This window comes from Cervus elaphus, chromosome 9 (assembly GCF_910594005.1).
Source record: "Cervus elaphus chromosome 9, mCerEla1.1, whole genome shotgun sequence".
Classification (NCBI taxonomy): domain Eukaryota; kingdom Metazoa; phylum Chordata; class Mammalia; order Artiodactyla; family Cervidae; genus Cervus; species Cervus elaphus.
The window spans coordinates 21999069-22024498 of NC_057823.1; the positions used below are offsets into that span (position 1 = coordinate 21999069).

General features: G+C 52.5%; 2 protein-coding genes across 2 annotated transcripts in view; one reads left to right on the top strand and one right to left on the bottom strand.

Moving 5' to 3' along the window:
* MYDGF (myeloid derived growth factor) lies at positions 1-12099 on the top strand. The gene is made up of 6 exons (XM_043911899.1): positions 1-262; positions 1641-1691; positions 7062-7123; positions 8602-8683; positions 10153-10225; positions 11535-12099. The coding sequence occupies exons 1-6, from the start codon at positions 86-88 to the stop codon at positions 11612-11614; spliced, it is 525 nt and encodes a 174-aa protein (XP_043767834.1). The 5' UTR covers positions 1-85; the 3' UTR covers positions 11615-12099.
* Positions 11887-25430, bottom strand: part of TNFAIP8L1 (TNF alpha induced protein 8 like 1) — a 21539-nt gene continuing 7995 nt past the window's right edge. The window contains exon 2 of the mRNA XM_043911901.1: positions 11887-16505. Within this exon, the coding sequence (XP_043767836.1) occupies positions 15940-16500 (561 nt within the window). The 5' untranslated portion in view covers positions 16501-16505 and the 3' untranslated portion in view covers positions 11887-15939. The remainder of the gene's footprint in view (positions 16506-25430) is intronic.

Genomic DNA, 25430 nt, shown 5'->3' on the forward strand with positions numbered 1-25430 from the left:
CGACGACGTGGCCTCCGCCAGACTCCCTACGTGTCCCTCACCGCGCTCCGTCCGCCGTCCCTGCCCCCGTGAACCTGATCCCAAGATGGCAGCGCCCAGCGGAAGAAGGAATGGCAGCGGCGGCGCGAACTTGTGGGTCTCGTTGCTCCTGGCGGCCGTGGCGCTGAGGCCGGTGGAGGCGGTGTCCGAGCCCACGACGGTGGCGTTTGACGTGCGGCCTGGCGGCGTGGTGCATTCTTTCTCCCAGAACGTGGGCCCTGGGGTACGTGCCTCAGACACCCCGGGGGCTTGAGGGATGGTGCTAGGCGGGGCATGGCCTGGGGAGGGGGTGCTGACCGGTGGGGGCGGGACCAGGAGGGCAGCCCCGGTAGGGGCAGGGCCTTAGGTTAGGGGGCGGGACTTGGTAGGGAAGCTAGAATGAATGAAGAGGAGGCGAGGTTCCTGGGGGCTGGCTTCTTTGAGGGGGCTGGGTCACTAGCCTCAGTCCCTAACTCATCTCACTTGCCCATCGTGCCCAAGCAGCCCCATCCCTCAGACCCAAGTGTTGTTCTTCAGTCGCTCAGTTGTGTCCGAGTCTGCGACCCCATGGACTGCAACATGCCAGGTTTCCCTTTCCTGTACTATCTCCCGCATTTTGCGCAAACTCTTGTTCATTGAGTCAGTGATGCTATCCAACCATCTCGTCGTCTGTCGTCCCCTTCTCCTCCTGCATTCTGTCTTTCCCAGCATCAGGGTCTTTTCTAATGAGTCGGCTCTTCACACCAGGTGGCCAAAGTACTGGAGCTTCAGCTTCAGTATCAGTCATTCGTCCTTCCAATGAGTATTCAGGGTTGATTTCCTTCAGGATTGTCTGGTTTAGACTCAAGTGAGTCCCTCCTTATTGGAGGGCATGATGGGCGCAGAGGTGGGGAGAGGAGAGCAGGAAGCCCTGGGGCATATGCCTCCAGGCCCCACAGAAGGTCGTTCTGCCTCAGCTCTGACCAGGAAGGAAGTAGACAGATGTTGCTCTTTTCTTCCATTGCAGAAGGTCCCCCATCTTTTTCATTGAAATCTGAGGCCAGACCCTCTTTATCTAGAGGCAGCAGGCCTAGGTCTAGTCTAGCCCATCCTCAGCTTGTTGGAGAAATTGCTTCCTCTCCCAGTCCTGCTTTCCACTCTAACAACGATATCAATAGTCATTATTTGTTTATTACTTCCTTACAACCCGATATTGTGCCAGACTCTTTATGTGAGGCCCATTTTCCAGGTGAAGAAACAGAAAGCTTTGCACTTGCCCAAGGCCCACAGTGGAGCAGAGATGGACCGCAGGTGTCCCTACTTCCGGATTTCATGTTCCTAAATGGGTGGGTTGTGGAGGAGATGTGATCTCCCCTTCTGGAAGCCATATGGGTTGTTTGTCCAGAGCCAGAAGCTCCCCAAGTGGGGAGGCTGGTGGGGAAGTTCCTGGCCTCCAAGGATATTGGCCTCCAGGGACATCAGCCAGAAGGCTCTGACTCTGCCTCCTTCCTCTGAGTGTAGATACTCAAAAGCAGGATCTTCTTGATTCTGGATCTCAGAGGGACATTCTGAGACCCTGAACCTCCAATGCTATCTACTACTAAGTTATCTGCTACTGAGACGTTTTCCCTTCAATTCTCTAGGACAAATATACCTGTGTGTTCACCTATGCATCTCAAGGAGGGACCAATGAGGTGAGTTGTTCAAAACTCCATGTAGTTTAGTACGACAGCATCCATTGTCATACAGACCTGCTCTCTAGAGGACACTGGACTATTCTTGCCTAAGCAATAAAAGATAGTGCTCAAGTCCAATGGTGATGGCAGATTCTACTCATAATTCCATAGAGTGAACAGACATATGGACAGAAAGAGGGATGTGAGACCTGAATCTGCCATTCTCATGAGCCTCTGTGAGCAGTATCATGTTCATCTTCTGTGCTGAGTAACACGGACTGAACAGCTTAAAACAGTGCCCAATTATTATCGCATCATTCTTTTTTTTTTTTCCAGTTATTTATTTTGGCTACCCTGGGTCTTTGTTGGGGCATATGGGCTTCTCTAATTGTGGTGCATGGACTCTGGAGCATGAGGGCTCAGTAGTTGTGGCACGAGGACTTAGTTACAGTGTGTGAGATCTTAGTTCCCCAACCTGGGATGGAACCCAGGCTCCCTGCATTGGGAGTATAGTCTTATCCACTGGACCACAGAGGAAGTACCTATCCCGCGGTTCTGAAGGTCAGAAGTCCCTGTCGGCTCAGCTGGATGCTTCACAAAGCCAAGATCCAGGTGTCAGTCCGGCTGGGCTCTCACCTGCAGGCTCTGGGGAGAGCCCTCGTCCATACTGATCTAAGTGGTTGGCAGAATTCCTTTCCGTGTGCGACTGAGGTCCCGAGTTCCATGCTGGCTGGTTTCTCCAGCTGATGGCAGAAGACAGAATGAGAGAGATTGGAAGCATAAGACAGGAATAGTGCACCAGAGCACCACAGCTGACTTTGAGGAGGTAGGATGTATGGCCTCTAGAAGCACAGAGCAGCCCCTGGCTGGTGGCAGGGAGATCAGGGCTTCACCCCTCCAATCACAAGGAACTGAACCCCACCACATCCAGGTGAGTTAGAAGAGGACCCCAATCTCCAGATCTCTAGGTGGGAATGCAGTCTGGCTTCCATTTTTATTTCATTTTTTTTATTGACCATGCCATGCAGCATGTGGGATCTCAGTTCCCCGACCAGGGATCAAACCTGCATCCCCTGCATTGCAAGGCAGAGTCTTAACCACTGGACCACCAGGGAAGCCCCTGGCTGACACTGATTTAGCTTGTGAGACTGAACAAAGGACCCAGCCCTGCCACACCCAGACTTCTGACCTACAGAGCTATAAGCTAATGAATGGGCATGCTTTTAAGCTACTAAATTTGTGGTAATTCTTCACATAATGTAGTGAGTTGAATGAGGTCCTCCAAAATAGATGTGTCCACTTCCTACTTCCTAGAACCTGTGAATTTAGACAATGTCTAAGTGTCCTTCAGTGTCTGCTGGAGGACAAAATTACCCCAAGGCGAAAGCCACTGGGCAAGGATGATATGAAGTTGGGGCTTCCCTGGTGGTCCAGTGACTAAGACTCTGCGCTCCGAATGCAGGAGACCCAGGTTCAATCTCTTGTCAGGGAACTAGATCCCACAAGCCCCAACCAAGACCCAGCGCAGCCAAATAAATAAATAGATAATTAAAATAAAAGAGTGACATGAAATCCACTTTCCTTATTTTGGATACATCCGATTTGTAAATAAAAGTAAATGACTCCCAGCAACAGTATTGTAATGAAATGTAGTGAACGCCTGGTGACACCCTTCCCAATGGAACCAAGGGTTGTTGCAGCCCTTCCTCCTGCCGCCAGGACCACGGGCATCCTGGGATTGTTCACCGCTCCCTCAGACACCTCCAGGCCTCACTGCTTCTCCAAGCAGTCCAGTCCACTGTGGGGTGGTGACAGGTGGTAGAACATTCTACCCCAGTCCATACCTCTTGGTAGAGCCATGCCCCATCTCAGGCTCCTGATTAGTCCCAAAGCACCTTCTCCTCATCAGCGCATTCCCTGCCTCTTTGGTTGTGAAAGTGAAACTGTTAGTCACTCAGTCATGTCCGACTCTTTGCTACCCCATGGACTGTAACCCACTAGGCTCCTCTGTCCGTGGAATTCTCCAGGCAAGAATATTGGCATGGGTTGCCATTTCCTTCTCCAGGGCATCTTCCTGACCCAGGGAACGAAACCAGGTTTCCTGCATTGCAGGTGGATTCTTTACCATCCGAGCTACCAGGGAAGCCCATGGTTGTGTCCATGGTCAGTTCATTGGATAATAAAATCATGATGTCCCCACCCACCTTGCAGTTTACCAGGCACCCCGAGCGGTGCTAAGCCAGGCACATATCATGTTTCATCTTCAGAACCCTGGGAGGCTGTCATTACCCCCACTTCACACACGAGGACATGGCAGCCCCTAAGGCTGAGGACCCAGGTCCCCTCAACTGGAATGTGACTGAAGTCCCCAAGGTGCAGCCCTTTGACCACTACCCTGAGGCAGGACACAGCCTGCATCACCAGCAGTGCCTCCCTGACAGGATCCTGCGGGTGGACAGTTCACGGGAGAGCCAGGCTCACTCCTGGGACAGTGGCTAGGTCACAAATTCTGAGCCAGCGACAGGCTCAGTTCTTCCATTTCGGATGAGGGAATTCTTCCCGAGGGAAACACCTCAGAGCAGACGTATCCAGCACGACCTGTTCCAGCAGCACCAGCCAGAACAATGATCATCAGAGACCATGGGCCACAGCGGAGCACGGGAACACGACAGTGTGACCCACCGGCTCTCTGGCTGCTGGCCCACTGCCCTGTTGGCAGGAAACAGCCCACTGGATCCTCTGTATCCGCCTGTTAGAAATGAGAACTTAAGTCCACACAAAGCTCGCACGTGACTGTTCAGAGCAGTGTGATTTCGTCATAGCTAACAAGTGGAAGCCACCCAAGTGTCCCTCAACAGGTGATGAATGAGCACAGCATGGTCCTTCACACACAGGAACATCACTCTGCAATGGAAAGGGGTGAGGCCCAGACGCTCGCTACTATGTGGACAGATCCTGAGAACACAATGGTCAGTGAGAGAAGCAGGCACAGAAGGGCACACAGGGTGTGATTCCACTGATGGGAAACGTCCGGAACAGGCCGATCCACAGACACGGTGGTTTCCTGGTTGTCAGGGCTTGGGGGAGAGAGTGGGGGTGACTGCTCATGGGTTTAGGACTTCTTTGGGGGATGGTGAGAATTAGGTAGGGGTTTCCTTTGTGGCTCAAACAGCAAAGAATCTGCCTGCAATGCAGGAGACCTGGGTTTGATCCCTGGGCAGGGAAGATCCCCGGGAAAAGGGAGTGGCTATACAGGTGATGGTTGCACAGCTCTGAAAGTACTAGGAAACACTGAAATGTGCAATTAAAAAGAGCATATTGTGTATTATATAAACTGTTTCTCAGTAAAGCTATTAAAGGTAAGTGAACTGTTGATACACATGCAACCACTCAGATTAATCAGACATGTGTTAGGCAGAGTGAGACTGACCAACTCAGGAGACCGCGGCTGTGATTCCACTCAGGTGGCATTGTGCAAAGGCACAACTATGAGGATAAAGCAGATCAGTGATTACTGGGAATTTGCAGGAAGGGACTGACTCCACAGGGATGGTGAATAGACAACTGCAGAGACAGAACGGATCTGTGTCGCAGTTGGGTAACTCAGAACAGACACAGGGACTTCCCTGGTGATCCTGGTTAAGATTTCGCCTTCCAATACAGGGGGTGAGTGTTCAATCCCTGGTTGGGGAACTAGGATCCCACATGCCTCCTGACCAAAAAACCAAAACATAAAACAAAAGCAATATTGTAACAAATTCAATAAAGACTTTAAAAATGGTCTACATAAAAAAATCTTTAAAAAATACACAAATAGGTCCATTTCACCATCTGTTACTTATCAATATATCTTAATGAAAAACAACAGCAGTGACCATTTACGTGTATCACTTACACCTGGTCACTTAGATCGTGATCTCCCCAGCCTCCTGAAGAAGGTCACAGAGGCTCCATCTGAACAGGCTACCCCAAAACACACCCTTATGTGCGTATCTGATGCCAAAATATGAGCCTCACCAAGGGCGCCTACCGCCCACCCTAGCCTGCAGCCTCAAGACCACAGTCAAATTTGTTTAACAAACCACTCAGAGGGAGGTTGGCTGTATTGCTAAGAAACTCTTGGTTTTAATTTAGTTTGCTTTCATAGTCTTAAAAAAAAAAAAGTTTAAAGATTTGCCTGTCATGGAACTTTTAAGAGCTATGGAAGACCATCCCAGGTATATTTCACAGCATAAAACTGTGAGCCCTTGAAACTGTGGGCAGGAGTTTTTTTTCTGGTTTTTTGTTCAATTTTATTTTTTGGCCGCACCGTGCAGCATGAGGGTTCTTAGTTTGCCGACCAGAGATCAAATCCACACCCCCTGCAGTAGAAGTGCAGAGTCTTAACCACTGGACCCCCAGGGAAGTCCCAGTAGTTTTTAAATAGAAAATAAATATATGGGTCCACTTGCCTTGCCTGCCCCACCTAAGTAATTGGCTCCGGCCTTCATGCTGCAGGCAGAAAGCTTATAAGTGACCATTTACTCCCATCATAATTAACATAAAAATGGCCTTGTTTTTATTAGTGGAAAAGCTCTAGTGTTAAAACAAATTATCAGCGATTGGAGTCCATCTTTACTCTTTCGGAAAGACAAGACACTCTCATTTTACTAGCAAAGCTCAGAAACACCTCAGGCCACCAGACCTTGCATTTGGCCAACTTTTTGGAGGCCCTGAAAATGAGAATAAACTGGTAGTGGTGTGTTTTGGAACCATCATAAAGTATTATTATTCATTTTAAAAATGTTTTGGCCACACCGAGTGGTATGTGGGATCCTAGTTCTCACAGGGATCAAACCTGTGCCCCTGCAGTGGAAGCACAAAGACCTAAGTACTGGTCCACCAGGCAAGTCCCTAAAGTATTATTTTCTTAATTAAATTTTTTTAAAAAGCTAATACATGTCATTCAGAAAGAGAAAAGAAAAAAAACAAAACATGAAAAGCTCTCCGGCACCTTCCATCTGCCCAGCCTCCACCCACGTCCTGCGTGTCGCCTTGGTTATCACAGTCTTGCATCTTCTCTAAGAACTGCTCTGCACTTACACAAGCAAGCATGAGCATACAGTCTTTCCTTCTTTTATTTTTGTTTTTATTTTTCCCAACCGGCTTTATTTTTTACAGCAAAATTGAGCAGGAGGCCCAGGGATTTCCCGTATCCCCGTTCCCTTCACCCATCACCCCTGATCAGAGTGCAGCCACTTGGATTTGTGAGGGCCAGTGACCCTGCACTGACACATCAACACCCCAAGTCCAGAGTAGACATCGGGGTTCATTCCCGGTGTGCTGCGGGCTGTGTACGTGATGATGAGGCTGCGTGTCCTGGGTTGACCTGCTGTCCTCTCTCCCCAGAAGTGGCAGATGAGTCTGGGGACCAGCGAAGACCACCAGCACTTTACCTGCACCATCTGGAGGTAAGCCAGGGTCCTGGGGGTGGGATCTCCCCCTCCTCAGATGAGGCACCTTTGCTCTAGGCGGCCCACAGAGTCCTGCGATCCTCTGGGGTGTGGAGAGCTCCCTGGGAGGGCTCTCCAGGAGATCACGTTGACACTGAGGCCAAGAGGGGGTTGGGGGGCGGGGGGCAGGAGCGTTCAGGCAGTGGCCGCAGTCCCCAGACGCCGCCCCCTTCTTCATCACCCTCAGTTACATTCATCATTCAAGGGCTTAACCTCCCGCCCTGGGGCTGACACCATGCCCACCCTTCTCGTAACCCCACGGCCTGGAGCCCAGCTCGAGGAGCCTGAGAAGGAGGCGCTCAGCCCCCTGAGGGGCTGCAGTGTCATCGGATCCTGGCCCTTCTCCTCTGGGCCCCATGGCCTGGAATGGATCGCCCGAGCAGAACTGATTTTTTTTTTTTTTTTTAATTTAGCTGTGTTGGGTCTTAGTTTCTGCATGTAGAATCTTTGTTACGGTGCGGGGGCTTCTCTTGTGGCACACAGGCTCAGTTGCTCCATGGAATGTGGGATCGAACCGGCATCCCCTGCATTGGCGGGTGGATTCTTAATCACTGGACTTCCAGAGAGGTCCCACAGGACCGATTTCTCAAGCATCGACACGTGTCCGACACAGCAGAATTCCCAGCTACGCTCTCACCCTCAGGGACCGGGGTCAATGCAGGGGACAGATCAAGAAATGGGATATGATAGAGAACAGGGAGGGTGACATTTAATTAAGAAAATGTGTGCTGGCCTCAGTGCACAGTCCCCGTCTCCTGCGAGGTACCTTACAGCAGTACCCCACTCCAGGGTACCGAGTAGTGTGAGGGTGGGAGCCCCATGTCCTCAACGTGCCACCACCAGCCCTGTTGAGAGCCTGTCTGTGCCCCTTCCTGGCCTCAGAGGAAAGCATCTAGAGGAGAGGAGCTGGGGTGGGGCCCCCTCATTACAGGTTAGTCATCCAAGCTGCATCCCCCTGCCTGTAGACCACCATCTCACATGGACTTGGGAGTGCCAGCCCTCCAGGTGGGCAGACTTGGGCCACACAGGCCCAGAGCAGGGTCCTCATCCTGCTGCCTCTTAGCTGACCCACCCAGCAGCACCCCCTTAGGGGCACACTCAGCTGTAAGCACCCTCCTCTGCTACCTAGGTAACCACTGTACTTCTCACCCTCTGGGGATGTCACCCTGCCCCGCCCCCACTGCAAACCTAGGATGTTGTCCAGGGGATGAGAAGTGCTCAGCAAATGGACGCAAGTGTTCCTGTCCTCAAATAGCTCCCGTGCAGAAAGGGAAGAGGCTTGTCCATCATGGAGCTGGAAGAATGTTCTGGCAAAGAGCAAATCATGTTGAGGGCACCCAGTCTGTCCTTCCCAAAAATGGAATCCCCAAGTAGATTCTTAGGGAATGGAGGACACGTAGACCCAGGCTGATCTGTCTCCCGACCTTTCTTCGCAGGCCCCAGGGCAAGTCCTACCTGTACTTCACACAGTTCAAGGCAGAGGTGCGGGGTGCCGAGATCGAGTACGGCATGGCCTACGTGAGTGTTGCCCAGACTGGGGGCTGTCTGGCTGGCCCACCATGGACTGTGCCTTGACAACCCCCAGGTTGGGGGTGAGGAGGTGGCAATAATGAGGAGATGGATACCAAGCCCTTAGAAGGAGGCCTGGGGGTCGCAGGTTGCAGTACCCAGAGGGGATCCCAGTTGGCCCCTAGAGACTGGTCTTCCTCCAGTAAGGCTTTACCAGCCTCCCACTTATGTCCCCTGCTGGCCAAGCTGGCAGGAAGCCAGGAGGCAGGGGGGCTCAGCCCTGGGGATAGGGCAGAAGTGGGCCCAGGGGGCAGGCTCACTGGTATTGGGAGGGCCCCACATCCTTTGGCGCCAGTGACCTGTGGTTCACAGCTCTGCCAGCACCTTCTGCCATGCTCCTGACCTCCACAACCCCCTTCAGAGCCCAGCCACTCTGCAGAGCCCATGCCTGCTTCTGCATCTGAGTCAGGAACAGTGTGAAAACTACTTTATCAACCCAAGAAGCAGAACCAACAAGAGACAGACATGAGAGATTCACTGTAGGAACTGGCTTCCGCTGTGGGGGCCTGGCTGTTGGCGGGGTTTCGTCCAGGGAAGCCTCAGCTCTTCCCCTAGGCATCCCCAGGTCATCAAGGACCATCTCTTTGACTTAAAGTCAGCTCAGGATGAACCTCTGTCACAGCAGTGGCCCCCCCAGCAGCCCCCACCAGGGTCTGATTGCCTAACGCTACCATGGCTCCTCCCAGTTGACACATCAGACTGACCATCAGTCTGTTAATTCATCACTCTCTTGGGTCTCTTCTTTGCATGCATTCATGCTCCATCACTCAGTCATGTCCATATCTTTTGGAACCCCATGGACTGTAGCCTGCCAGGCCCCTCTGTCCATGAGGAGTCTCCAAGCAAGAATACTGGAGTGAGTTGCCATGCCCTCCTCCAGGGGATCTTCCCAACTCAGGGAATTGAACCCACATCTCTTACCTCTCCTGCATTGGCAGGTGGAGTCTTTACCCCTGCACCACCTGGGAATCTCCACTTCTTAAAGAACAGGAGCCTAGCAGGCTATAGTCTATGGGGTCGCAAGAGTCAGACACGACTTAGCGACCAAACTACAACCACAAAATTGTGTCTAAAGTAATCTATTCTTACTGTAAAACTCCATTACTCTAACTGATCTGAGAAAGACACAGTTCTGATTTTTAAAAATTACATTCAAGAGACAGCCATGCTTGTATGCCATTTCCATACATCAGCTAAAGGGAAAAACTGAATTAGATGCCTCCCTCCTCGGATTTGCAGCAAGGCATGAGGTTTGAAGCCAGCTGACGGTCTCGTAAGTGGATTAACCCGCTACTTCCACTGGATTCTCTTTTCTGTGCTTAAAAAAGCATCTCGAGTCTGTCGTCTCTGTTGCTCCAGGAAGCAAACCGAGCCGTGTTCTTTCCTGATTAGAAAAGTTTCCACTTGTTCCCTTTCAGTCGAAAGCTGCTTTTGAGAAAGAGAGCGACGTTCCCCTGAAAAATGAGGAGTTTGAGGTGACCAAAACAGCAGGTAGGTGGAGGAGTTTGTGGGGCTGTAACCCAGGTTCTCCAGCAGGGAAGGTGAGAGAGGGGACAAGACCCCCATGAGGGGTCGATCCAGGGGCCACTGGTGAGAGGAGGCGCCTATCCTTCCTGTAAAAAGGGCCACCTGGTAAATATTTTCGGCTTTAGGGGCAAACACCCCCTCTGAAATAACTCGGCCTGCCCCCGCAGGGCCAAGGCAGGCATGACCCACTCATCAGCGCATGTGGTGGCTGCATGCTAATGAGACCTTGTTCTGTGAACACTGACATGTGAATGTCATACTACATTCCCGTATCACAGGATGCCATTTTCCCTTTCTGTTTATAAACGTAGAAGCCACTTTTTGCTTACAGGTGGCAGGCACGCTTGGCCCATCCCTTGCAGAGAACAGAGGGTGTGAAGTCTGCTCAGCTCCACCGTGGGGTGTGGGGGAGGGGGCGTCCTGGGCCCTGTGACAGGTTCAGGCATCGAAGTTGGGACCTCGTGTGTGCCACGTGACGGGAGAGGCCGGGGGTCACGTCCTGAGGCTCCGAGACCCCTGTGGCCTCTGACCCCTGTTCAGCTACCGCCATGCAGGCCAAATGCAGAGCAGAAAGAGTAGGTGCTAGAGTTGGGGCTCGGAGGGGTGAGAGCAATGGGGGATGAGTGAGTGAGACAGTGGATGTGGAGTTGAGCTGAGTCAGGGAGCCTGAGAGTCCTGAGGGACAGGGGAGAAGTGAGATGAGGAACCCATGTGGCCATGGGTGCCACCAGGCACCACAGTGGAAAGTGGGAGGGGAGGGAAGGTGGTAGTGTGATTGGGGGTTTTAGGAGGGCCTGGAAGGAGGCCCGCCCTGCCCTCAGGTCCTCCAGGGCACAGGGCCTGTTCCGAGTGTAGATCAAGGACAGAGGGGCCTGGGATGCTGGCAGACCCTGAGCCCCAGGAAGTGCCAATGGGGAGGATAGACAGGGAGTGGGAGACAGGCTGGGGCTGCAGAGCAGGGCACGGCCAGACAAGTTTGCCAGGGCAAACCTCCGACCCTCACCTATTCTCAACGTGGCTGAAGTGATCACAGCTCTTCCCACCTCAGCCTCTCCCATGGCCTCTCGTTGCCCTCCAGACAGGCCCTCGACTTCCCCACCTTTCCCCTGTCCATCACCCATAAGCCTCTCAGGGCCAGGAGCCTTTCCTTATGGAGTCCACTTGGAGGCCCCTCCCCTGCCCTGCCCCCATCGTTGCCCCCACCCCACCCCCCAACTCAGGACCCAGAGGCCTTGCAGAGGCGAGCACCAACCCAGGGTCTCTTCCTTTGCAGTGTCCCACAGGCCTGGGGCCTTCAAGGCTGAGCTGTCCAAGCTGGTGATCGTGGCCAAGGCAACACGCAGCGAACTGTGACCTGAAGCCCCTCTGAGGGTGGCTCCTCTCCACACAAGGTGCTGGACCCCAAGAGGGCCCAGTGCTTGTTTTCTAGGTGGGATTGGGGGGCTCTTGGTTTTCTGTCCCAGCTGACGTTGCCCCATTTGGAGGACAGCTAAGGCCCCAGAGTGGAGTCTGGAGGGCTAGGACTCACCTGGCTCCCACCTTCCCTCACCCCGAAGATTGTGGGTCTGAGACCCACAGCTCTTCTCATCAGAAGAGGCATCAGGACACATGGTGGGGGGCCAGGGGGGGCGTCTCCCGGGATCATGGCTTTTCTGAAGCCAGAGCATCCCCTCCTACCCACTGGGATCAGGCCAGGCTCCAGGATGTTCTGCGGGGGAGCCCCCCGCCGCCTGTGATCCCACACCAGCCGCCTTCTCACTCCCCAGGGGACCAACTTTCAGACTGGGCAGAAATGAAATGTTCTTTCATATTTAAATAAATAAGGCAACTAAAAAGCACCCACAGTCTTGGCGTCCGGCACTGGTGCCCCCCCACTGGCTGGGCTTGCAGGGCCGGGGTCCCCTACTGTCCTTTGCTGCTGAAGACAGGCGAACTGAGTCACCCCCGGGCAGAGGGAACCTTCTGGCAGGACTTTCCTACAGGCGCAGACGTGCCGGACCCAAGGCAGCCTCACCAAGGCTCACATGGCCTCACCTGTGGGGCCACTCCTAGCCGAAGGGGAACGCACTGGGGAAGCCTGGCTCTTTTTATTTTTGGCATGGCATGTGGGATCTTACTTTCCCAACCAGGGATTGAACCAGCGTCCCCTGCTTTGGATGTGTGGAGTCTTAACCACTGGACCACCAGGGAAGTTCCCAGATCAACTGTTCTGCACCCTATAGTTGGCTCTGCTTATTTTTTTTGAAGCTGGATTGCAAACTCGGTGACTTAAAAAAAATAATGAAACACCCCAGGCAAACAAAAATAAATAAATGAAATCCCCAAATGCCTCAGCCAGTTCTAGCAGCAGGGCCTGGGAGTCTGACCCCCAGTGGACTGTCTGCCTGGCCTCTGACCAGGAGGAAAGAAACCTGTGGCTGTGAGTCGGGTCCTTGATGATCAGAATCACCGCATTGGGCTGGCTGAGGCCTCTCTGTGTCTGTCACTCACCTGGCCCGCCCCTCGTGCGATCAAGGAGTCAGGTGCTGCTGGGACCCCGCCAGCCAGAGAAGCAGCCGGCTGACCAAGGGCATGGGGTCCAGCCCCAGGGCTCCAGCACTACTGGTGTAGGAGCCATTCCAAGGGAGGCGCAGGCAAGAAGAACAGCTGCACTCAGAACCAGTGACTGACAGGGACCTTGGGCCCACAGGACTTGAGGAAAGAAGCAGCAGCCTCAGTGGTCAAATGCACACGACCTGCGCCACTTCAGGAGCAGCTCTCTTTTTGTTCAGTTGCTCAGTTATGTCCGACTCTTTGCGACTCCACGTTCCACAGCATGACAGGCTTCCCTGTCCTTCACCGTCTCCTGGAGCTTGTTCAAACTCCCGTCCGTTGATTCGGTGATGCCATCCAACCATCTCGTCCTCTGTCCTGTCTTGCCCGCTGGACAGCACACAAGTCCAGAGCAGCTCTGGACGCACACATGTCCTAGGGGATGCTCGCTCCACCGAGCATGGCAACCTGCAGGTCTCAACAGGGCCCAGGAGATGCTTCCCCGAGGCTGCCTGCAGAAACTAGGCAGCAGGACACAGGCAGAGGCAGTGGTGCTCCCTGGGCCCTGAGCTGCGTGAGGGCCAGACCCCAGCCAAGAGGAATATTAATTTTTATATGTTCAGTTGGGAATCACTTACCACTTCCACATCCTGGGCGCTGGCAGAGATGCAGAGTGGTGGGTGTGATGTGGCGGGGCAGGGCGGAGCATCTCTGGACACAAAGAAGCCTCCCCTCTACCCCAAGGGCCTGGTGAGCAGAGCCGCCCGGCCCCAGGTCACGATGAGGAGCAGGACCGAGCCACCTCTGGGCTGCCAAAGCCAAGCTCTGCCACCGCTGCTAGGCTGTCATCAAGCTCAGCAGGAATAAAGCCTGCCAGTAGGCTGCAAACCTATAACATTTGTGTGCAACCTGGAGTTCTTTTCTTTTTTTATTTTGGCTGTGCTGCGTCTTCATTGCCACGCTCAAGCTTAAGTTGCCCCGTAGCAGGTGGGATCTTAGTTCCTGGACCGCAGATGGAGGCTGTGTCCCCTGCATTGGAAGGCAGATTCTCAACCACTGGACAACCAGGGAAGACCCCAACCTTGATTTTTAATAGGTAGAAACCCCGGGCAGGTGAGAAAAAGCTATAAGATGCTTTTATTTACATAGTTCTCTTTGGTTCTTTTTTTAAAAATTCTTTTTATTTATTTGGCTGCACCAGGTCTTTGTTGTGGCATGTGGGATCTAGTACCCTGACCAGGGATTGAACCCGGGCGCCCTGCATTGGAAGCGTAAGTCTTAGCCACTGGACCACCAGGGAAGTCCCAGTTCTTTTTTTTTTTTCTAAATTAAATCTCAAGTGTATGAAAAGAGTCAAGACAACAAGTCCAAAGCCTTGTCACATGAATGTCCTTCAGCCAGCAGAGCAGAGGGCAAAGGATTTCATCTGGGGCTTCTTGGTGTAATCAAAATACACATTTGCTCTTGAATTGGAGGATCTGTCTCTTGGCACACAAGAAGAGGGGAAGTTTGCCTTGGAAGTGGAAGGTAGGGGAACAGCTGACTATTGGGTGGAAGCCTTTGGCTTTTTCAAGGCAGCTGAAACCAAACAGAAATGCTGCCCTGGATCTGGGGTCCTACTGTACCAGCCAGCCCAGCATGGCATGGAGAGGCAAAAGGGAGTGGTGAGGACTGTGGCGGAGCAAAGATGGGCCACCTCTGCAGCTTCACCAGTGGGCAGTACAGGTAGGTTTTCTACAGTTTTCATGATCTATTGATAGATTGGGACATGCAATTTCCTTGGTTTCAGGTGTTGGCAACTAATTCCAAATGTTTCAAACACTGAGGCTAAGCAAACCCATCGTCTCACCTAATATGGCCTGCGGACCTCCTGTTGGCAACGTTTCCCCTAAGCAGACCAGGTTCTACAGAAACGGACACAGTTCCCCCCTCCCCCCAGGGTGCTCAGAACAACCGGACACAGCCAGACCTGCAGCAGGGTTTGCAATCTTTTAAAACCTCTGCCCACTTCTGACCAAATTGCAAATACCTCCCCACACCCCCACGTGTCCATCCGTGCCCCAAGTTAAGCATTGTCCCACCTGCTGGGTGTTGCCAAAGCCAAGGTTTGTTGAGCTTTGTCTCTGAGGCCTGTCATAAAAACAAGTGTTATGTGTATTTGTTTCCCAAATATGAAATGATCCTTTAAAAACAGGCATGCGTCTAAGATGGCTTTCCCGACGGCCTCCCATCAGAGGTGCACTCCAACCCCTCCCTCCTGGGAGTCAGGGCCACGATGCCAAGCAGACAGAGGGGCATCCTCGCCAGTAGGCCTGAGCCCACCACAGCTCTCACCACGGCTCCCTGGCCTCATTTCCTAAGGTGCGGAGCAAAGTGCCCAGCCTGGGAGGCTGACACAACGGAAGCTTGTTTGCTCAGCTCGGGAGGCCCAACATCAAGGTGTGGGCCTGGCCGGTGTCCCAGGCTCTCTCCCAGCTTCTGGTGCTGGCTTGCAGCTCTTGGCATTCCTTGTCTTGTAGACACATCCGCCCAGTCTCTGCCTCCACCTTCACATAGCATTCTCCCTCTGAGACTGTCTCCACATGTCCCCTTCTCAAAAGGACCCAGTCATGTGGATTAGGGGCTGCCCAGCTCCAATATGAACTCACTGCAACCAATCACATCAGCAATCACCCTATTTTCAGATCAGGTCATATTCACAGGTCCCAGGGGTTAGGACTTCCATCTGGGAAATGGGAGGTTACAGCTCACTCTGTAACACCCCCTCTTGGTTCCCTGTAACCCTCTCTGCGGGAATGAAAAAGCCCAAGCAACACTGAAGTGAGAAGCCCCCAGCTGTCAGAGACACCCAGTGATTTGAGGGGTACAGACAGTGGCTCAAGGGGCATTGTTCAGATGGTGCCACAGCAGGCAGAGGTCTCCAGGTGCCTGGGGGAGGCCGCAGGCACAGGCAGACTGAGCCGGGCTCCGAGCCCGGTGAGATTGGGCCCGAGGACAGGGGACCCGGGTCCTTGGAGCTGCAGTCACCTGTGTGTATGTGTTGGAGGAGGGGTGATTGGCCAGAGTCAGATAGGAAGGAAAGGGTTAGCTCCGCCCCACTTCGAGCCCCGCCCCCCCGCAGGCAACCGCAGCGGGGTCGGAGGTCATCATATGCTGTCCTCATCCAGCATCCGGGTGAGGCCGTCGCAGATCCGGCGCAGGTGGGAGCGGTAGGGCTCCACGGGGCTGTAGAGGGCCGCCAGGAAGTCGCAGTCGGCCAGGTGGCCGAACACGTGGTTGATGCGGCCGTGGGACTTGGCGGTTAGGTGTGCGCCAGCCGCCTGGTGCAGCAGGTCCCGGCACTCAAGCAGGGCGGCGGCCAGCACGCGCCTGTCGAAGGTGAAGTCCACCTGGTGGAAGCTGACAGCAGTCATGGCCAGACGGCGCGCCTGCTGCCGCAAGCGCTGTAGCCGCGCCAGCTCCTCGGCGCCCAGCTGCCCGGCGCGCAGCAGAACGCCCAGCTTCACTGCCACCTTGACCAGGTTCTTGACCAGCTTCTGGGCCTCCTTGCGGCTGCGGGTGAACTCCTTGGTGGCGCGGTACAGCTCGTCCAGCACCTCGCTGCTGGTGTCGTCGATGAAGGCGGACGCCACTGCCCGGGAGGCCATCTTGCTCAGGAGCTTCTTCTGGGCCTGGAGGGCCAGGCTCTTGGTGCTGAAGGTGTCCATCTGTCCTGTGGGGGGAGACACACAGACCCGCCATCAGCCCGTGGTGCCCAGCTGTGGGGGCCTTGCACCGGTGGGCGGCTAATGCTGGCGACCTCTGTCTTCCGCATGGGAGAAATGGGCACGCGCGCCACCAGCCCATCCCCAGGAGAGCCCATGTGCCCACTCCACAGACGTACTGGGTGCGCAGAGCTGACCTCGAGACCCTTCCACCCCCCCCCACCCCGCCCCCCTCCACCAAACAGCAAGTGCCGCCATCAGAGAAGCTGCAAGAGCCCTTAGCAGGGACTCCTGAGCAGATCAAGAAGGCCCAAGAAGGCCCTGGACAAGAGGACAGGTAACAAGATGGGGAGGGAATCACAGGCTCCAAGGCCTAGGGAAGGGAAATTCAGAGTTGTTGGAGGACCGGATGCAGAAACTTATGAACAAATAGCAAAACCTATTTTTAGGAAAAGCTTGTAAAAACAAACAACATTCACACTGAAGAGATGATGGGACCTAAGGGAATTTGTTTCTTAAAGGAATTAATGTGTAGTGGTGGAATCTGGGCAGGGCCTTCTGTTATGGTTTATTACAGAATATAGTTCCCTGTGTTATACCCTAGGACCTGTGGTTTAGCCATTTCTGTAAACAATACTTTGCACCTGCTAATCCCAAACTCCCAACTAATCCCAGACTTGCAACTGCAAGTCTGTTGTCTATGTCTTTATTTTTGGCTGTTGTGGGTCTTTGTTGCTGCGCGGGCTTTCTCTAGTTGTAGAAGGTGGGGGCTACTCTCTAGTTTTGGATCGCGGACTTCTCATTGTGGTGGCTTCTCTTGTTTCTGAGCTTGGGCTCTGGGCGCATAGGCGTCAGTAGCTGTGATGGACAGGACTTAGTTGCTCCGTGGCATGTGGGATCTTCCAAGATCAGGTATTGAACATGCGTCTCCTGCATTGGCAGGCAGATTCTTAAACTGTGCCACCAGGGAAGTCCTGTTCTCTATGTCTGTGGGTCTGTTTCTGTTTCATTCAGTTCAGTTCAGTCACTCACTTATGTCCGATCTTTGCAACCCCATGGACTGCAGCACTGCCAGGCCTCCCTGTCCGTCACCAACTCCCAGAGCTTGCTCAGACTCTTGTCCATCGAGTTGATGATGCCATCCAACCATCTCATCCTCTGTCATCCCCTTCTCCTGCCTTCAATCTTTCCCAGCATCAGGGTCTTTTCCAGTGAGTCAGGTCTTGCAACAGGTGGCCAAAGTACTGGAGCTTCAGCTTCAGCATCAGTCCTTCCAAAGAATATTCAGGACTGATTTCCTTTAGGGGACTGGTTGGATCTTCTTGCAGTCCAAGGGACTCTCAAGAGTCTTCTCCAACACCACAGTTCAAAAGGCGCTCAGCTTTCTTTATAGTCCAACTCTCACATCCATACATGACCACTGGAAAAACCATAGCTTTGACTAGACAGATCTTTGTTGGCAAAGTAATGTCTCTGCTTTTTAATATGCTGTCTAGGTTGGTCATAGGTTTTCTTCCAAGGAGCAAGCATCTTTTAATTTCATGGCTGCAGTCGCTATCTGGAGTGATTTTGGAGCCCCCAAAATAAAGTCTGTCACTGTTTCCATGTTCCCCATCTGTTTGCCATGAAGTGATGGGACTAGATGCCATGATCTTAGTTTTCTGAATGTTGAGTTTCAAGCCAGCTTTTTCACTCTCCTCTTTCATTTTCATCAAGAGGCTCTTGAATTCTTCACTTTCTGCCATAAGGGTGGTGCTATCTGCATATCTAAGGTTATTGATATTTCTCCTGGTGATCTTGATTCCAACTTGTGCTTCATCCAGCCCATGCGAAAGCATGATATGCTCTCCATATAAGTTAAATAAGCAGGGTGACAATATACAGCCTTGACGTACTCCTTTCCTGATTTGGAACCAGTCTATTGTTCCATGTCCAGTTCTACCTGATGCTTTTTGACCTGCATACAGATTTCTCAGGAGGCAGGTAAAGTGGTCTGGTATTCCCATCTCCTGAAGAATTTTCCACAGTTTGTTGTGATCCACACAGTCAAAGGCTTTGGCATAGTCAATAAAGCAGTAGTAGATGTTTTTCTGGAACTCTCTTGCTTTTTCGATGATCCAGCGGATGTTGGCAATTTGATCTCTGGTTCCTCTGCTTTTTCTAAATCCAGCTTGAAGTTGACAGTTCACATACTGTTGAAGCCTGACTTGGAGAATTTTGAGCATTTCTTTACTAGCGTGTGAGATGAGTGCAATTGTGTGGTAGTTTGAGCATTCTTTGGCATTGCCTTTCTTTGGGATTGCAGTGAAAACTGACCTTTTCCAGTCCTGTGACCACTGCTGAATTTTCCAAATTTGCTGGCATATTGAGTGCAGCGCTTTCATAGCATCATCTTTTAGGATTTGAAATAGCTCAACTGGAATTCCATCACCTCCACTAGCTTTGTTTGTAATGATGCTTCCTAAGTCCCACTTGACTTCGCATTCCAGGATGTCTGGCTCTAGGTGAGTGATCACACCATCGTGGTTATCTGGGTCATAAAGATCTTTTTTGTATAGCTCTCTTGTGTATTCTTGCCACCTCTTCTTAATATCTTCTGCTTCTGTTAGGTCCAGATCTGTCCTTTTTTGTGCCCATCTTTGCATGAAATGTTCCCTTGGTATCTCTAAATGTTCCTTTGGTATCTCTGTTTCGTAGATAAGTTCATTTGTGCCATACTTTAGGTTCCACATATAAGTGATATCATATATGGTATTTGTCTTTCTCTGACTTAGTCCTCTTAGTATGAGAATCTCTGGGTCCGTCCATGTTGCTGCATATGGCATTATTTCATTCTTTTTTATGGCTGAGTGGTAGTCCATTATATATATACACCACATCTTTATCCACTCATCTGTTGATGGACATTTAGGTTGCTCCCATGTCCTGGCTATTGTAAATAGTGCTGCTATGAACATAGGAGTGCATGTATCTTTTTGAGTTATAGTTTTGTCCAGGTATATGCCCAGGAGTGGGATTGCTAGATCATCTGGCAGCGCTATTTTTAGATTTTTGAGGACCCTGCATACTGTTCTCCATAGTGACTGCACCAATTTCCATTTCCACTAATAGTATGGAAGGGTTCCCTTTTCTCCACACCCTGTCCAGCATTTGTTATTTATAGACTTTTTAACGATGGCCATTCTAAGAGGACAACAGAGGATGAGTTGGTTGGATGGCACCACCGACTCAATGGACATGAGTTTGAGTAAGCTCTGGGAGTTGGTGATGGACAGGGAAGCCTGGCATGCTGCAGTCTATGGGGTCACCAAGAGTTGGATACAACTGAGCAACTGAACTGAACTGATTCTAAGAGGTGTGGGGTGATACCTCACTGTAGTTGTGATTTGCATTTCTCTTCTATTAGCAATGTTGAGCATCTTTTCTTGTGCCTATTGGCCATCTGTATGTCCTTGAAGAAATGTCTATTTAGGTCTGTCCATTTTCTGATTGGGATGTTTGTTTTTTCTGTTACTGAGCTGTATGAACTGATTATATATTTTGGATATTAATGAGTAGGGCTTTCTGAATCCCACTACGTGCGGGCCCTGGCTCCAGCCTCGCAGACCCACTGTAGCCTTGCTCTGAGCTGAGAAGGGCTCAGGCTGCGTGACCACGGGGGTCCTGGCCTCACTCCACAGCTCCATGAGACAGGGTCCCAGCCCCCGCCTCAGGCTGTTCAGGGTAGGGGAGGAGCGCAGTTAGCAACACCCCATCTCCCCAGCCCCATGAGTTTACAGCAGACACCCCTGAGGCCTTAGTCAGGCCCTAGATGAGTCAGGGGGGCAGCAGCTGGGTGGGGGCTCCCCAGGGCCATTTGTGGGGTTTTGGGAAGCACAGAGTTCTGATGACTCCTCTGATACAGAAACACTGACATGCGTCAGCTTGCGCCCAGGAAAGGACCGGGCAGGTGGCCGAGGTGAGTGGCAGGCTGGTGCTCCTGGATCAGCAACCACGCCTCCGACTGCAGAAGCCTGTCCCTCATGTCCCTCCTGCCATGGCCGTCTTCCAGATTTCCCAGGCTCTGAAGCCTCCCCCTCAGCACCAGAATTCTTCCTAAACTGCACATCTGGGCATAGTCCTTTCCTTCTAAGAACCAGCTGGAAGCTCCTCATGGCTCTTGAGACCAAGCCCCACACTCCATTTGGGTCCCTGCCTCTTCCCTGGTGAACTCCTATACATCCCTCAATACCTTAGCCCCCAAACCCCTGCCTCTTCCTTGGCGGACTCATATATATGCCCCAAAGCCCTGGCCTCCAAGCCCCTGCCTCTTCCCCTGGCAGCTTCATCCCTCAGCTCAGCCTGAACACCACCTCTGGGAAGCCATCCCTGAACAGCCAAACTGACAGTGAGGCACCTCCTATGAGTCACCCAGCACCCCAGGCATCCCCCATCTCTGCTCCACACTCTGGCTTTGCTGCCTCAGTGGTCTGCATCACCACAGGCCCCAGGGGAGATAATGGCCTGATTCCCTATCCACTCTGTTTCTGGAGACTCCAGAAGCATCTGCCCAATGAATGAGGGAGCCTGAGGCCCACCCCCAGCCCTCCCCCACTGCTGCCCCAGGCTCTGGTCAGAATCCACCGCCACCCCAGCTGCGGGCCAGCCTGACCAGGAATGCCATGTGGGTGCCCACTCAGCCATGGGAGCCCCCACAAAGCCCCTCTTTGTGTGAGCTCAGACGCTGGGAGGAGTCCCAACCCTCAGCCGCCCTCTTGCTGCCCACAGAGGTCAGGACAGGCCTGGTGATGAATGACCCGGGCCTCCCTGCCCCCTACACCAGTCCCAGACCCTGTCCACAGGCTGGGGCCAGAGCGGGGTGCGGGTGACTCAGCATCACATGGCAGGCCCTGAGCAGTGGCTGGTGCCTATTTCATCACTTCTGCCTGATATTGTACTGAGCTGGCTGCCCATTTGCAGAATGGCTCAGACCAGGCTCAGAGAGGCTTAGCCATTTCCCCAAGGCCACACAGCAACACAGGGACCGCCTGCCCCACCCTCTCTGCACCCAGCTACCTCTGCCTTCCCTAGCTGATGCCTGGGAGTCGCCCTCAGTCTTGGGGGGCTGGGAGATATCCCCCGTGACACAACCAGCCCTGATATCTGGGGCTTGCTCCTGGCTCTGACCCCATGGCCAAGCAATATAACTGCCCTATGCCTCAGTTTCCCCGTCTGTAAAATGGAGGATGGTGACTGTCAGGATGGAGAACTGACTCCATCTCAGGACAGAAACGTGTGGCCAACCTGAGGGCCCCCCAGGCTGTGAGATTTCCCTGTGCAAGAGGCTGGACCACTGTCCCGACTTCTGACCTTCAGGCTCTGCGTCCTTTAGCTCTCTGAACAGACCTATTTCTCCGCTATGTTCTCAGCAAGGATGCCTTCTCACCAATTTCTCTAGAACATTCTATTCTTTATTTTTCTTTTTGGTCACACTAGGTGGCATATGGGATCTTAGCTTCCCAACCTGGGATCAAATCCACACCCCCTGCATTGGAAGCACAGAGTCTTAACCACTGGACCGCCAGGGAAGTCCCTAGGGCATTCTATTCTGTTCCCTCTATGTGGACCCCTCCTGGTCTCATCACCTGTAAACTCCTGCTCCTCATTCAAGTCTCAGAGTGACTGTCACCTCCTCCCGGAAGACTTCCGGATGTCCCAGGCTATGCTGGTTCCCCAGCGTCCGTCCTCCATTGCAGTTCTGAGCACTTGGTCTCAGTGTCCGTCACACCAGGCCTGACGGCGTGGGCAGGGACTGTATGTTTCTTGCTCTGGTGGCCAGCCTGGGGCCTGGTACTCAGCAGGCACCCAGTAAGTGTTTGCTGAATGAATAAGCGGGGGGGTGTCTGCAGACATTGAAACCCGGAGGGAACTCCCAACACCCTGGGTCCCCCAGTTTACAGATGGATAAACTGAGTCTCAGAGAGAGGAGAAGGCCTTTCCCTGGATCCCAAGAACCCTGGCGCTCAGGTCTTTCTGCCCTATTCCGTTACTGTGTGGCCCCAGGCAGGGCTCTGCCCCTCGCTGGGCCTTGACCTTCCCGTCTGCAAGTCCTGAGCTTGTGCGTGTTGGTTCAGAGGGGAGGCTGGTCCTACTGACTGGCTTCAGGAAGAGCCTGGGCCCACGGCAGCAGCGCTGCCCGACCCCCACCCTGCCAAGCATAGGAGGAAGAGGGGTGGGGGTGGAGGGGGAGACTCCATACTCTTAGCCCCTCGGGCCAGTCCCCAGATCTGTGACACCTGGACCAGCCCAGCTGCATGGTGGCCCACCCCCCTTCTCCTCCGTCCATTGTTCTATCAGAAACGCACCCCCCTCCAAGCAGCCAGACAGGGAGATGACTGCTTTCCCCGGGGAGCACTCTGGGGACCAAAATAGACCCCAGCCTTCCTTCCTGCCAGCTGTGCTCATCCAGGTCCAAGGGCAGGCCGGCGGGAGGGGCCTGGCGGGGGCAGGGCCTTCCCAGGGACTGCCCAGCGGACCCAATGCCAGATCACCCCACTGTCGTCACGAGCCAGAAATGCCCGATGAAGCTTCCAGGGCTCGGCTGGGACGCTCATTCAGGTCCTCAGTGAGCGTTTATAGAGCACCAGCTGTGTCTTAGGGCTGGGAATATGTGTGTGCTAAGTCGCTTCAGTCGTGTCTGACTCTTTGTGACCCCATGGACTGTAACCCGCCAGGCTCCTTTTCCAGGGGATTTCACAAGCAAGAATACTAGAGTGGGTTGCCATTTCCTCCTTTAGGGGATTTTCCTGACCCAGGGATTGAACCTGGTTCTCCTGCTCATCAGGCAGATTCTATACCTGGACCAAAAGAGATTGGGTCCCCGCCTCCCCAGGGATCCCGGCCGGCTAGACCCCATGCCACCTCCTTGTTCCAAAATAATTTGGGTGCCCTCACTTCCCTGAAACAGAGTCCACAGGCAGCACTGTCTATCTCCACCCGCCGGTATAAAAATAAAATTAATAGGTGGTGAGAATAGTGAGCAGGATTGTACAGGCAAACTCTGGAATATTTCTTTAAAAAAAAAGAAATTTTATTTTGGCCATGCCACACAGGATGCGGGACCCTAGTTCCCCAAACAGGGAGAGAACCTGTGCCCCCAGCGTTTGCAGTTGGGCATATTAGCCACTGGGCCACCAGGGGAGTCCCTGGAGTGTTGCCAGTTCTGTGCCTCAATCTGGGTCTACATGAATGTAAAACGTCATCGAGCTGGGTGGCTGCAAAGCAATGTGAATACACTAAAACCCAGCAAATTGTCGACTTTCAAGGGGTGAATTTTATGGTGTATGAATTAGACCTCAGTTAAAAAAATCTAACATTTCTCCAAAGAAGGTATATAAATGGCCGATAAGCAGGTGAAAAGATGCTCAACATCACTGGCTAGGAGGAAAATGGAAGTCGAGCTCATAATAATATAATACCTCACCCCACAAGAATGGCTACTGCCAGAAATACAGACAAGAAGCAGGGCTGGCGAGGTTGGGAGAAACAAGCCCTCATCCAAGGCTGGTAGAAACAGAAGATGGTGCAGCCACTGTGGGGAACAGTTTTCTGGCAGGTCCTCGAACAAACACAGTTACCACATGACCCAGCAATTCCGCTCCTAAGCATCAACCCCCCCCAAGAAATGAAAATATATGTTCACATAAAAACATAAACACACATGGGCATAGATAGCAGCACATTTGTACTAGCCAAAACATGGAAATGACACAAACACCCACCCACATATAGATGGACAAACAAATGTGGTCCCTCCACACACGGGAGCATCACTCAGCCCTGAAAAGCAGTGAAGCCCTGACACTCGCTACCACATGGATGGACCCTGAGGACACGATGCTCAGTGAGAGACGCAGACACAGAAGGACACAACAGGGTGTGATTCCACTGACAGGAAACGTCCAGAACAGGAAGATCCACAGACGCAGAGAGTGGGTTCCTGTTGTCAGGGGCTGGGGAGCACAGAATGGAGAGTGACTGCTAATGGAGACAGGATGTCTTTTGGCAGTTGAAGAATGTTTTGGGATGTGAACACCTTAGTGAATTTTACAATACGTGAATTACACATCATCAAGCGGAACACTCAATGCACCTATACCCAGTGGGCATATTTTATACCTTTGTGCCCCTTACTATATATTTGTTGTTTAGTCACTAAGTCGTGTCTGACTCTTTGTGACACCTGGACTATAGGCCACCAGGTGTCTCTGTCCAGGGGATTTCCCAAGCGAGAATACTGGAGTGGATTGCCATTTCCTTCTCCAGGGGATCTTCCCAACCCAGGAATCAAACAAACCGGCATCTCCTGCATTGACAGGCGGATTCTTTACCACTGAGCCACCAGGGAAGCCTATATATATATATATGTATGTACACACACACACACACACACACACACATATATAATGCCTCACTTTAAACATGTTAAATAGGATTTTCCTGATGTCTCAGTGGTAAAGAATCTGCTTGCCAACTCAGGAGAAATAGGTTCGATCCCTGATCTGGGAGCAACTAAGCCCATGAGCCACAACTACTGAAGCCTGTGTGTCCTGAGCCCGTGCTCTGCAACGAGAAACCACCGTAACGAGAAGCCTGTGTACCTCAACTAGAGAGCAGCCCCTGCTTGCCCCAACTAGAGAAAGCCCACACAGCAACAAAGGCGCAGCACAACCAAAAATAATAAATAATTTTTTAAAAATGCTAAATACATTGGGACTTCCCTGGAGGTCCAGTGGTTAAGACTGTGCTTCTAATCCTGGAGATGTGGGTTCAATCTCTAGCTGGGGAGCTAAGACCCCACATGTCTCATGGCCAAAAAAGAACCCCAAAACATAAAATAAAACCAATATTGTAACAAAATTCCAACAAAGACTTTAAGGGCTTCCCCTGGTGGC

What these genes read in the sequence shown, in the direction of transcription:
- MYDGF (XM_043911899.1), top strand. Translation starts at nt 86, where the DNA reads ATGGCAGCGCCCAGCGGAAGAAGGAATGGCAGCGGCGGCGCGAACTTG. An exon ending in TTTACCTGCACCATCTGGAG is followed by an intron (nt 7,124 to 8,601) that starts GTAAGCCAGGGT and finishes CTTTCTTCGCAG; the next exon opens with GCCCCAGGGCAAGTCCTACC. An exon ending in TCGAGTACGGCATGGCCTAC is followed by an intron (nt 8,684 to 10,152) that starts GTGAGTGTTGCC and finishes GTTCCCTTTCAG; the next exon opens with TCGAAAGCTGCTTTTGAGAA.